This window comes from Amblyomma mixtum, chromosome 10 (assembly GCF_055824585.1).
Source record: "Amblyomma mixtum isolate Tamu chromosome 10, ASM5582458v1, whole genome shotgun sequence".
NCBI lineage: Eukaryota > Metazoa > Arthropoda > Arachnida > Ixodida > Ixodidae > Amblyomma > Amblyomma mixtum.
The window spans coordinates 116,934,616-116,948,685 of record NC_143021.1 but is presented as its reverse complement, the minus strand read 5'-3'; the positions used below and the strand labels follow the sequence as shown (position 1 = coordinate 116,948,685).

Sequence of the window (14,070 nt, the reverse complement as noted above, 5' to 3'; positions counted from 1 at the left end):
CATAAAGGCTCTTAATAAAACGTGTTACACCACCACCACCACCACCCTCCATCTTAACCAAACACCGTTTTCTTCGGCGCTGGAATACTATATTTCCCATTGTATCAGTAGTAGCTGGCTTAAGAGATTACTGGTCTATTGTTTAGGGGAGTAGCCCAAGGTGGAGTAGATTTGTAGTAAGCGAGTATTTACCCACTGACAACCACCCAAGCGCTTCGGTGGAAGTCAATGAGTAATTACTCTCTTATTATAAATCTACTCCACCTTGTTGGATTCCCCTAAACATTTGACCAACACTGTTCCCACTTCAAGTTATTGATCAATTCGCTGTCGCCCTCAGTGTGTAGAGCGACTGCTCCGGTGAAGCGGTGGTCCCGGGTTCGAGCCCCGGACCAGGACGAATTTTTCTGAGAAGTTTCTGAGAAAGCTGCATAGCTTTCCTTTGTAGCCGTATGGCTGCGCTCGGGTGGATGTCAGTGAGTAATTACTCCCATATTAGTTAAGAGATTACTGTTTCATCACGCGTTTCAAGAGAATATTCTGTTTATTTTCTGAATTCCAAACAGAAAACGACACTCTAAACTTGCTTGCTTTTTGAACAGAATTGGCAGTTCCCTGTCAAGCCCCGCGGTGTTGTTCAGAGTGTTGTTGTGGACTCAGTGAGCAGGAACCCATGAGGCGTTGAAACAGCGCTCTGCTCCTGCCCACTCCATGAGGGCGGGCGGGAAGCTCCAGGAGTCCGGCTGGCCGGAGTGCGGCACAGCTGCAAAGGGCGACGCGCTCCAGGAGAAGAACTGGCGCTGGTACCGGGCGGGTCCGCACTGGGTCCACAGCTCGTGGTGGGCCATCATGGTGGAGTTTGTCACCTGCGTTCGGACCATAGAGCTTTTAGCCACCCTGGATTTGGCAGGATTTGGCCACCCTGGTGTTGTACTTGGCCGCAACCTTCTATGAACAACCCAATTAACCCTCGGCCCTCAGTCCCCAGCGGCTGCGGAGCAGCTGGCCGGGGCGGCGGTCAGACCTGTGACGCAGCGGAGGGTGATAAGAATCATTGGTTCCGGACAGGCCGCCATTGGAAACTGAACCTTGCAACGTTTGCGAAGGCAAGATAACCGCTGGTCCTTAAGGCTAACGGAGAGGGTTCCAAGAGAAGACAAGCGTAGCAGGGGGTGGCAGAAGGCTAGGTGGGCAGATGAGATTAAGAAATTTGCGGGAATACGATGCCCACAGCTGGCCAAGGACAGGGTTAATTGGAGAGACATGGGAGAGACCTTTGCCCTGCAGTGGGCGTAGTCAGGCTGATGATGATGATGCTTTTAGCCGTAAAGGCCGAGTCACACTGAGGAAACAGTCCGCCAACCCGCCCGACAAAACAGTGTTTTCGTCGGGTTGGCGATCCTGTCACACCGCGTCAACACGAACAGTGGGGAAACGTGTCGCCGTCTCCCGCCGACATGTGTCGGCCACATGTGCGCCACTTGTTCAGCAACTCCCTGTCACACCAGAAAAACCAGTTCCGGCGCACTCCCCGCCACCTCTCTGCCTTTGCTCGCGCGCTCTCTTCCGTGCGCGATCGCTGCGTGTGTACAGCCGCGGAAATTTTCGATACCTTGCGCTGCCGTAGCTGCTTGTGGTTTTGCAGAATATCGGAGGAAGTATCGCCGTGCGCGGCTGCTGCAGCAGCATCCTTGCTGCTATACTGCGCCGTCGATTCTGACTCGGACGACGAGCCGCCACTCCAGAAGAAACCGCGCTCCAAATGGATGATGGGCTGGCTGCGAAGGGCGCCTGAGCAGGGCACTTTCGAAAACTTGATGCGAGAGTTGGCCCTAGAAGATGCGGAGGGGTACCGCCGCTGGATACGTATGGACACCAGCTCGTTCGAAGAACTTTTAGCCCGAGTGAGACCAGCAATCGAAAAAAAGGACACGAATTTCCGCCTTGCCATTCCTGCTGCAGAACGACTGGCCATTGGACTGCGCTACATCGCCACAGGTGAGCTCCTAGCTTAAAATTTTTTGTCCGCCGCAGTTTCTTATGCTCAGGAGATCGCTACGAAAGCTTCTTCTCTGAGGTAGCCTCGTTCGCTGCCGTATGTACGTGAAGTGCACACTCCCAAAGCGATGTGCCCGCTTGTGGCATGAGTAGGCATGAGCGCAAAACTAATTTTGCGTGTGTTCTGTCCTTATCTATCTGTTCTATGAATACATCTCAGCTAATTTGTTGATCTTTGACCTCGTTTTCAGGAGACAGTCAAATGTCCATACAGTGGCAGTTCAGAAGGAAACACAACACAGTCTCTGGGATTGTGCAAGATGTGTGCAAGGCCATATATGCCGAACTCAAGGAGGATTTCTTGAAGGTATGTAAATGGTGCAATTTGTCGGCTCTGCGACTGAAGTGAGACTATACAGTGTGACTTCTAAACAATTTTTTGTTTTAAGAACTGAGTGACACGTCGGTGCGTTCTTTGGAGATTAATTCTGTAGCTAAAATGAACTCATCAACTTTCTAGTTTTGATTTTTGGGGGGCAAGAGATTTTTGGGGGGCAAGAGTCAAGGCCGTCAACGTCGAAGATGTGCAGTTTTTGCAGTTTTATCGGAAATGTGCTTCAAAGTTTCAGAATTAATATTATTAGTGGTTTTATTAGTGCTAGCGGGAATAAAAGGACAGGGAGAAGACAGGAGAGCTTAGAAAGTCAAAATTGTGCATTTCAAAGCTGTGTCAGTTGCCTATACTAAGTCACTGTGCGTAGTACTGCCACTGAAATCCTGTTAACTGGTTCTACGCTGTAAGATACACAAAGTGCGTCTCTATTTGCAGCATTCAAAATGCTATCGCCCCCATTTTATAAATGTGCAACGTGGGAAAGCCAATTCAATAGCTCTGAGGTGCGTATTTTTTGGCGTTTCATATTTTGAACCACATTGCCGATAAAGAAAATATACTGGGCTCACTATACATGTTGACGGCCTTCAATTCTGCAACATAATCTCTTCTCATAAAGTAAAAATTAAGAATTTTACTGTTTTTAGGCAAATAATTATTGGGGTCTATCACGTACATGCCTGCCTTGCTGTACAGTCCACTTAAACAAACAGCACTGACGTAGCTGTCACAGTTTCTGAAAATAAAAATCTGTAAACGTTAAAAAGATCATCTGGTATTGTTTTGAAATTAATCTACATGAGATGTTTTGGTTATACAGAATAATTTGATCAAAATTTTATATGGAGCAATTTGTTAGTGTATTGATATATTTTTGTGATAATTTATTGCAAAGTTAAAATCCTGCCATTCCAAATAATTATCTAACCTTACACTTCAATACACTTATTAGTAGAGGTAATAAGAAATCATAAAAGTGTAGCGGCATCCTCTGTGGTTTGTTAGCTCAAAAAGGTTCAACTTGATCACTTGTAGGATGGGACCTCACTTGGCTTTAATAAAGCAACCAATCTCCACCGACCTTCCAGGTGGCAGGCAGAAAAACTGAACCGCTAGACTTATTCACTGTGTCCCACAGCTGAGAATTCTGCTGTGGAATATGAACGACCAGCAAAATGTCTCTTACAGGTTCCTAGCCGCCCCGAGGAGTGGAAAGCCATAGCACAGGGCTTTCAAGACTTATGGCAATTTCCACACTGCATCGGAGCTCTGGATGGGAAGCACATAGCTATAAATCCACCAGCCAACTCCGGTGCGCAATACCGAAACTACAAGGGATTCTTTAGCATTGTGCTTATGGCACTGGTGGATGCGGAGCTAAATTTTGTGTTTGCTGATGTTGGCCGTAATGGCCGACTAAATGACAGCGGAGTCTGGAGCGAATGCGAGATGAAAAAGGCCTTGGAGGTGCAGCCATCACCGCTGCCCTGTGCTGAAGTCCTGCCGCTCTCCAAAAGGACAGCACCATATGTCATCGTTGGTGATGAGGGTTTTGGCCTAAAACACTACTTAATGAGGCCATATCCTGCTGGTGAGCTGACCAAGGAGAAAAGAATTTTTAATTACAGGTAAGCACAGTACTGAAGTTTAGCTTGCCATTTAACCAATGCTACTAATATCACAACTAATGCACACGCTCAGCGCAAAAAAAGTCACGTAGCGATTCATTCACCCAGCACTAAGTTTTATGCAGTTGTGTGACTTGTCATGAATGTCTGCTTGCCTTGCTTCAAATACTATTTTGGATGACATGAAAATAACAAAAGGAGTAGATTAATAACAAAACTTTTATTTAACATGAATAAGTACCCATGAATGCTTGCAAACAACTTCAGAACTTGGTAGCAGACCACCAGTCAGCGTTGCCTTATTTCTATTTTTGCGATCCCTTTCAGACTTTCCCGCGCTCGACGGACAGCGGAAAATGCTTTTGGAGTGCTTGCAAACCGCTGGCAAATTTTCCGCGCCCCACTTCGACACTCTCCTGAGCGAGCGGAAGACATTGTGTTTGCTACACTAGCACTGCACAATTACTTACGCTCGAAGAAAACAACTCGGCAACTTTACACCCCTCAAGACAGTGTGGATGTAGAGGACGTTTTGACAGGTATGTGTGTTTTGAAACTGCTGTACATGATGTGAAAGCCTGAAACACAGAGCTATCTAATGCAGTGCATGTGGCACACACTAAAATGATTACAAGAGCACTTATGGCTTGACGATCACAGGCTCAGAGAAAATTTCTGCAAGGCTTTTCATGAAACGTTCAAGCCTATGGGCCTCTCTCTTGACTGATACAAATCTATTATTATAACCAAGAGTTAATTTTTCGCATGTATGGTGCTGCTATCTGATACATAGGGCACGTACGCAATGGCTCTTGGAGGGATGGTGTGAGCCCATCTGGAGCCATGAGCCAGCTCCCAAGAGTTGGAAGCAACCACTCCGTCAATGCCAAGGCTGTCCGGGATACGTACACGGAGTACTTTGTGAACGAAGGACAGGTCAGCTGGCAGTGGCGCCTCGTTGCCTAATCAGGAGCTTCTGCCACAATGAAGGCGTAAGTTGCACGTTCTTGTTGTGCCTTGACAGCCTGACTATGATGCGTTTGCTCCACTTTTTCGCTCTTCATTCACCATGCAGTGTAGTGGAAATGTAGCTTTATGCAATGCTCAAAGTATGTTTTTTTAACTATTGGTTTATTCAGAAAACAGAGCGCAGCTTAGGGAGGCATGCTTATGGCAGGAAAGTTGGTTGAGTAAGCTGCGTTGCCCTGGCTGCAACAGTAGCACAACAAGATGGACAAAAATTAATCATCTCCAAGAATAATCTTTTGGTACAAGGCTATGTAAACTAAGTTTCTGCTTTGCATTTCATGAAAAGAGACTTACAAAATCACTATCTCTATACTAACATCACAAAAGGAAATCAAAGATGGGTAAAATAATACACATTGTCCCAAAGCACTGCATGCTTCTTCCACACCTCTGTTGAATTTACATAAATTACACACATACGACATGCACTGACATAAAAATGACTCACTTCACACAACAAAATGACATACCATAACATCTGATGACATTACTTCAATTTTAATTTTGGTTGCAGAACAATTATAACACACAACACCGTATTAAATTAGGCACATGTGAATTTTGTTTGAGTCTGCACTCAGCCTACGTCCCTGATCATTCATCTGCTTCCTGTATAACTTCTACTTGTGTGTTATGAAGTGCCATGCTATACTTATATCCTGCTAAGTAGGCCATTTGTCTGTGCGGCCCTTCAGGCACCTGCCGCAGTGCATTGGCCATAGTTGCGGCAAAATCGTCGCACTCATCTTTTTGCCGAGCGGCACTCGCAGACTTATTTAAAGCATGCACTGCTGCTTCTAGAAGTAGCTTCTTTTCGCTGCCACAACTTTCCTCCTGCTTTCTTTTGGCAGGCTCTCTCCGATGAACAATGGGTGGAGTGGCTGAAGCGCCCCTCGAAGTGCAGCCGTTGTCTGCAGGCCCATCGTTCACCATGACCGCAGTGCCTGCTGTCTCATCTTCTATGTTGTCAACAGGCTGCTGCGTCTCATCGAAGCACAACTGAGCACTCTCTGTTGATCCGGCCTCTTCATTCTCTTTTTCAACCTGCGACTGTGAAATAAAGCAGAAATAGCGCAGAGTTTCACTTCCATTCTATTCCTTCCAGCTTGCTGAATTGTTTATTTTTGTTTGGGCTAGTAGTGGAAGTATTTATTTTATATCACCATATTATACAATACGGCCAAGAGGATGGGCTAAAGAACGGAGACGAAGTATGCCTCTTGATGAGACCTACAACCCGGATTACATATTGTGACACCAGAGGCAGAGCGGGAAAAACACATGACAAAACACTTTTAGAATGTTTGCACAGTGCAGTGAAAAAAAAATTTAAGGTGTTACCATATTATTCAGTAGCAAGCAAAACAATTTTCAAAATAAATACAGCAGAATAGGAAAATGAAAGAGGCTCTGAAAATACAGCATTATTAAAATAAACAGTATAACAGAATAACGCAAATTAATCCGCACAATGTCAACAATTTCTGGCATTGATTAAGATTATAGAGAGGATAAAAAAATCTTCAGTTTTACTAAAGACAAACAAACTGGTACTTTGTTGTGCAGTTGCTACAAGAGATTGGTACACCTTACACAGGGTTGCAATATGTGGCTACCTGACCTTTATTAAATAGTTAGCTCTAGATCTTGTAGTGGATAGGGAAACCACATGTAAATAATATGCTATATTCCTAGAAAGGTAAGTAATGCAGAAATAAATGAAATCATGCTTGATTTTGTAGGAAATATGGGCCATCAAACTTAAGTTGTCGCAATGAAAAAGATTGCCAACATAAAAAGTTTCGAAATATTTCTACAGCTGGGCCTGTACACAATGAATGTAGGGCTCTTTTATTAAGCGAAAATAAGCTACAATATAGTAGGTACGCTATTCACAGAATGTCGCTGAAGAGGAATAACATTACCAAATAAAGGGACTGAGTGGAAGAGGCACGCCTAGACATCCATGCACAAATATGGAAAGTGTTTATTTCCCAGGCAGAGTGCAGTGCCCAAGAAAACTGGCTTCACTGAAGCGCAAAGTTATGACTTACATTTACCGATGCCATATTTGACCGACTGTCACGCTTCGGGCATCCACTCAGCAGAAATAGGAGTTCCGCGTAGTGGACCCATCGTGGCACATAGATATCCTCCTGTCCGGCTCCTGATTTTTCGCTCGCTTTAACTTTGCGGTTTTCGCGCTGGAACTGCGAGCGCAGGTTTGAAAACCTCGCCTTGACTGCTGCGGCTGCAAAAAATAAGGCATCACCTCTTTAGAAATCTTGAAGAACAATAGACACAATGATGGCCAGCCGACACCACACCTAATTTTGTTTATCTACAGTACTGCTAACTACAGGTTCCAGTTGTAGCAGAGTGGGGTCTGCACATTTACATTAGAAAAAAAAATAAGAGGGCTAAAAAAAATCGTATCATGCCAAAAATACGAATCAGAAATGGTACGATACAAGGCAAAACCGAACAATTACAATTGTAACCAGCTTGATAAATGTGCAAGACCAGCGCAAAAAACGCAACACACAGAATTAAACAGGGGCTACATGCGTTTGCTTTTTGCGTCCTGTGTCTACTTCAATGCATTCATTCCGTATTTTGCGCTGCTGTTCCACGATGCATTGCCACCCCGGCCGGCTTTTTGCGCAATTGAAGAATAATTGGAGACGTGTCACCTTAAGTACACATCAGTACAAATCACGCCACAATCTTGACAGATTCATTAACTTTGTTCCACCCTGTCAGAGTGAAAAAATGCATAATTATACATATCATTCTTGCAATGAAACTGGAACTCAGTTAAATTATTCTGATTGCTATTTCATAGGGGGGGGGGGGGGGGGGTTACAGCGCTGCTTTCTTGTTCATCTCACGTTCAAAAGTAGCAGGACAGGTAACTCGCGCTCACCTGTGAAGTCCGGTCCCAATTTGGTAGCGATCTCTTGATAAGCAGACTCTTTCCAATCACGCCGATGGTATTTTGGGTCCGTGATATCCCATAAATATCTCCTCTCTTCAACCATCCCGATCAAGTCAGTTTCCTGGCGGCTGGAGAACGACGGCAGCATGTTTGCGGGAGCAAGTGGCACACTCGTCTGCTGTCGCGGCTGCTAGCTGCTCGAGTGGTGCTATCTCGCGCGCAACCCCGTCAAGAAACTGCTAGTGCTCGCGGCCGAGGTAGGCTCTACACACGGCACAAGACATTCCTTTTGGCTCCCTACAAAGCCGCATTCGTCACTGCTCACAAGAATGCGACGGGGAAATGTGCTTCTCCACGGCGGTGGCATCCGCCAGCCGGTGGTTGCCACGGCAGCCTCCCCGTCTGCATGCGTCCGCCTGCAAGACGCCGTACGCGGCAGATACCATTGCGACGAAAAAAAACCACGACCTTCTGAAAAAAATGCCCATGTTTGCACTTCGAAAACGACGTTTCCAAGCACGAAAGGCACAAAAGCGGTGAATCACCGCAAAGTGCTTGGTTTGTTCGTGCGGTGTCGCCAGGAAATTCGCCCGGTCGGCGAACAGCGCCAACAGGGTCCACGAACGCTGTTTGTTTGTTGTTCCGGTTCCCGGAAGCTGTCATACCGAGGGAACATCCCAGCAACCTGTCTCGTTTCCCTGCCGTTCGTGCAGTGTGACAAGAAGTTGTGGGACGAGTTGGTTGGGCGACTTGTTGACGGCTCGTTTGCGAACATGTTTGGTTCATGTCGTTGTTGTGTTCCCGCAGTGTGACTCGGGCTTTACAGCTGCGCAACTCCGCTTCGAAACCTTCGAAACCCGTATTTTCCTTGTGGCCATCTTGAGGAGCATAGCGGACGGAGGCCCTAGCTAATACGAGCGAGAAATAAAAACTGTTTCTATTCGTTGTCGCTAAGGAGGGCAGACTCTAAATTTCATGCGAATGTTTCTTTTGTTTCCATTGATGCGTAAAACTCAAGTATGCATTCCCTGCGAAGTCCTCCCCAACAACTATTTTTTCGATGCTAATGAAATTAGGTTTTTTGAGCGTCTTTTGAGATATGTGAAGCGTAATGGTAAGGATGACAGCTCAGTACTTGCTCTGAAAAATGATGAGGTAATCATCCATGATGATGAGTCTAAAGTTTAAATGTTTAGCCGTTATTTTTCATCTGTGTTTTTGCCACCTAGTTCACGTTCTGTCTATTTTGCATTACCTTTTGTAATAGATTGCATGCCGGAAGTTACTTTTTGTGCTGACGGTGTGCGTAAATTATTGAAGGATTTGAATCAGGCTAAGGCTTGTGGCCCTGATGACATTCCTGCCGCAATTTTAAGGAATTGTGCGGATACATTATGTCCGTATTTCACCCGGCTGTTCCAGAAGTCTCTTAATGAAACCGACTTGCCTGCTGATTGGAAGGTAGCGCGTATCGTGCCCATACATAAGAGTGGTATGCGAAACTCCGTTCAGAACTACAGACCCGTTTCCTTAACCAGCATAACCTGTAAAATTATGGAGCATGTAATATATATTAGAAGAACTTGTTGTTGGGCTAGTTGGTAGTTATTCATAATTAAATTCAAAGGCGCCAAACCATACACACACACACACACAGGAGGAGAAAGAAAGACGAGACAGAGCTTTCTTTCTTCTCCTGTGTGTGTGTGTGTGCGTATGGTTTGGCGCCTTTGAATTTAATTATGTAATATATAGTTGCGTTATGGCCCATCTCACCAAACACAATCTCCTATGCACTAGTCAACAAGGTTTCAGGCGTGGATTTTCCTGCAGTACGCAGCTGGTAGAGTTCGTTCATGATTTGGCATCGGCAATCGATAAGCAACAAGTTGTGGACTGCGTTTTCTTGGATTTCCGCAAAGCATTTGATGTTGTCGCGCACAGTCTTCTTCTCTCCAAATTGAAAGCGTATAACCTGGATTGTAAAGTAATTGCGTGGATTGCAGAATATCTGTCGTTACGAGGACAGGCTGTTGTTCTGAACGGTATTTCTTCACAGTATGCACCAGTTACGTCGGGAGTTCCCCAAGGCTCAGTATTGGGACCACTTTTGTTTTTGCTGTATATTAATGATATTTCAGTTGGCATACAGTCTTCATTCAGGATGTTTGCCGATTATTGTGTTGTTTACAGAGTAGTAAATTCCACTTCAGATTCGCAAATCCTGCAAACTGATTTAGATACTGTGGCAGACTGGTGTGTACGTTGGGACATGTCCTTAAATATAAACAAAACTGTTCACGTCACCTTCACAAGAAAACGTGCTAATCATCCGTATAGGTATAGAATTAATGATTTTACTCTAAACATAAGCAAGTCATTTAAATATCTAGGCGTCTTTTTTACATCGGACTTACGATGGAATAAGCACATTAATTATATTGCGAATAAGGCAGCATCACGTTTGGGTTTTCTACGGCGGAATTTTAGCCATTTACCAAGTAACTTAAAAACACAGCTGTATTTCAGTCAAGTACGCTCCATACTTGAATATGCATGTGCTTGCTGGGACCAACACACATCTGAGTGTGTAGGAAAATTATAGAAAATTCAGAATAGGGCAGTTAAATTTGTTCGTGGTAATTATAATAGGCAAGTTAGTATGACGGAAAGCAAACAAAAACTTAAGTGGCAAGAGTTGAAGGACCGTAGAAGGTACATCAGGTTGAAATTTTTCCATGAGATTTATTATTCAAAAAGTGGCATAAACCGCGAACAATATATCCAGGCACCTCATTATATATCAAAGCGACTGGACCACTGCTTGAAGGTCAGGGAATTTTCTTGCAAGGGTGACGTCTTGCGTTATTCTTTTTTTGTTACAACTGTTCGGGACTGGAACAGTTTGCCATCGAGCATTGTATGTATTACATCTAATGAAGCATTTTTCCATGCACTGCAATAATTGTTTTATACCTATAATGAAGTCTGTACCCCACTGCTGTAATGCCCTGCGGGGCGATGCAGGTAACTAATAAATAAATAAATAAATAAATAAAATTAACCTTCTCCTACCGAAAGTTCGAACTAATTATGGAAAATTCTCTGCAATATTCCCTGGTATTAGAATACGGAACGCTTTACCGCACGAAGTTAAATTATCATGCAACATTTTTATTTTTTTAGATGGTATTAAAAACTTTTTAGAACTGCAAGTTATGGACAATGTGTAGGCAATGTTTTTTTTTCCCTGTCTTGATTCACTTTTGTGGTTTAATGCTTCTTGCCTTCGTTTGTACGCGATTTTATGATTGTCTTTTATCGTTGTTTGCAACTAGCAACCACTCACTTGATTAGTATTTGTTTAAACTACCTTTTTTGTGTTAGGAGTTCCCCCTGACGGTTTTTTAACCATGGGACCTCCTAGAGTACTAACTTCAAACAAAAATTGTGCTTGTATTATTGTTGGTCAATAAACTTGACTTGACTTTTTAAAAAACCACGTGGGGTTGCCTTTCAATCGGCCAGAATAATTTGTAATTGATTTTCTTCCTCATGCTCCTTCGGTTTCAAGAAAATGATTAAAAAATATATTAATAAATTTAAGACGTGCGCAGTGACCACGGAATCTGAATGCATCTATGCATTGCATAATTCTTTGCAGGTGACGACTGTATGCTGAATCGCAACTAAGATTGGGGAATGGGATCGACTCTCGTTGTTGGTGTCTTCGCGGACCCCAGCGCTGCTCATTGCCATTCCGCCACTCTGGTGACCAGCCATTAGCGCTAATCTTTTTTTACTCGCCGCTCTCCCACGTTTTGGCGATCGGTCCTCCGTTGCATGCATTCATCATCATCTTCATCTCACCAACTACGCTCACTGCAGCACGGAGACCTCTCTCATGTCTCTCCGGTAAGCACTGTCGTGTGCCAAATGCGGCCACCTTATGCCAATAAACTTTCCATCATCAATTGCTCACCTGCATTTCTTCCGCCCCTTGCTATGCTTGCCTTCTCTTGGAATTCAGCCTGTTGCTCTTAACGGCCGACGATTTTGACTAGGATGCAATTAACTCGCATTTGTTCCCTGACCCATTTTTCTCTGTTAGACCTATCATTTTCCTTCCCTTAGCTCGCTGTGTTGGCCACTATTTAAAGACAACCATTTTCTTTAGCCGCTTTGTTGATGTCTCTTAGATGAATACCGACAAGATACAGCTGCCGTATACTTTTCTCTTGAGGGATGTTGGTAAACTGATATTCAAGATCTGAGATAACCTATCACATGCGCTCTACCCTATTCTTGTTTTTCTGGTTATTTAAGCCTCGTAGTCCGAATATTCCAGATGCAGATGTATTCCTTTACCGCTTGCAACGCTTCGCTGTCCATCGTACACTGTTGTTCCCTTCCGATGCCGTTGAACATTACTTTAGCTCTCTGCGTGATAATTTTTTTTCACCCACCGTTTTCCTTTGGCTGTCTAGGTCATTGATCGTACTTGCAGTTCCTCCCTGAGTGACTTAGCAAGGCAATGTCATCAGCTCATCGCAGATTAGTAAGGTATTCTCCTTCAACCCTTTCACCCTCAAATTGAGACTCTGCAATAAAAAAATTGGCTCAGAGACTTACGTAGAAGATAGTTTAGGTAGAAGATAATTCACAAAAACGCGAAAATTCTTGATCATCCTTTTCTTTAACCAATATTTTTACCTGATTCCAAATGGAATCAGTGGTACTTAGTGGGGGTGAAATGCGTAATCAGATTATTCCAGTAAAAAAAATGAAAGTCGGCAGATACACTTCAGACTGCTTTCGTGTGAGAAGGCGTAAGCCTACCTTTGTGAACGCAGTCGCCGCGTGGCGTGATGTAACACGATGCCACGCAGATGGCAATTCTACCTCTGCATGGCTCTGCGTAACCACCGGCACGGCGCCGCCTCACCCCTTCTGATCAGCTATGACGCCATAGCTAATGGGCACGGTGTAAGACACTCTTACACCGTGCTAATGGGTTAATGCCCATATACAGAGAATTCCATTTTTATCTGCGGGAATTTAAAAAATTCCTGTGAGCAAACAACTGGCCTAATCGAGAGTAAACTTCGCTCACGGAGTAGCGTATTATGGTCTACGTTATTTGAGATGTAATTAAACGTCGGTACTTGCCTGCATTTCCTGAAATTAAGAAGAAACGCTGTCAACTGCGAGTAAAGCTGTCGCAGACGAGAGCTATACGCGAGCCGAGCTGCTGCTGCTGATGATGATGATGATGTAGCCTTCCCTTTGTAACGGGCGGGCGCCTACCAAACGTGCCCTGGCTGGATAGATACACACATAAAAACACCACTATCAAACGCGAAGCGTCAAACACACACGCGAATACCGACGAAACAGTACTAGTCTAATGTCGCACCAGCGTCCACCACTCTGTCAATCGGCGCTTCGTCGCTGCAACTGCCGCATGGTTTGCCGCATCCGCTGTGCAGCCCTCGTTCGAAGAACGGAAACCCAGCGCCTGCGGAAACGTAGCGCCCTCGTGCGGTGGCGTTGGCAGCTTCTCGAAGAGTAGGACGATGTGCTCCGTTGTTTCGTCGTGCTCTCCGCAGGCTCTGCACTGGGTGCATTCTACTGTAGTGTCGAAGCGCTTGCGGTACACAAGCGTTGGCATGGCACCCGCGCGTGCCTCAAACAACAGGCGGCTGCCTACACTGTTGTCGTAGAAGCTGTCAACGCAGATGTCCTGCTTGGCTGCCCGGTACACTTCCAGTGTCGACTTCCCCTCCATGGCAGCCCTCCACGCCTCTCGCTGCTGCGCATGCACTTGGGTATTAACTGCCTTGGCCCATTTCCTCGCGTTGTCGGCTTGTACTTCATTTCTGAAGAAGCCGAACTTGCGACGAAGGTGTTGGAGCCGCTTCACCCATGTAGTCCGCAGGCAGTATTGACTTACATAGTCAAAGAGTCTGCGCGCCCATCGATTTTTGTGCATCAGGCGCAGCCGGCCGTCGTAGGCTATTTTGCTTCTTGCCTCGCGAGCCTCGAAGGTAGACCAACCGAGGTCTCCCTGCACTGCCTCGTTA

At 45.1% G+C, this 14,070-nt stretch overlaps 2 protein-coding genes across 2 annotated transcripts in view; both read right to left on the bottom strand.

Annotated features, from left to right (window-relative positions):
- Positions 1–598: 598 nt before the first annotated feature.
- LOC149326751 (putative aminopeptidase PLBD2) overlaps positions 599–14,070 on the bottom strand; it is a 70,420-nt gene continuing 56,948 nt past the window's right edge. Inside the window, exon 11 of the mRNA XM_089563101.1 lies at positions 599–866. Coding sequence (XP_089419227.1) covers positions 657–866 — 210 coding nt within the window. The 3' untranslated portion in view covers positions 599–656. The remainder of the gene's footprint in view (positions 867–14,070) is intronic.
- LOC149326752 (uncharacterized) lies at positions 5,251–8,169 on the bottom strand. The gene is made up of 3 exons (XM_089564078.1): positions 7,976–8,169; positions 7,104–7,300; positions 5,251–6,099 (listed from the first exon to the last, which is right to left on the bottom strand). Exons 1-3 carry the CDS (start codon positions 8,133–8,135, stop codon positions 5,644–5,646), a joined length of 813 nt encoding a protein of 270 aa, XP_089420204.1. The 5' UTR covers positions 8,136–8,169; the 3' UTR covers positions 5,251–5,643.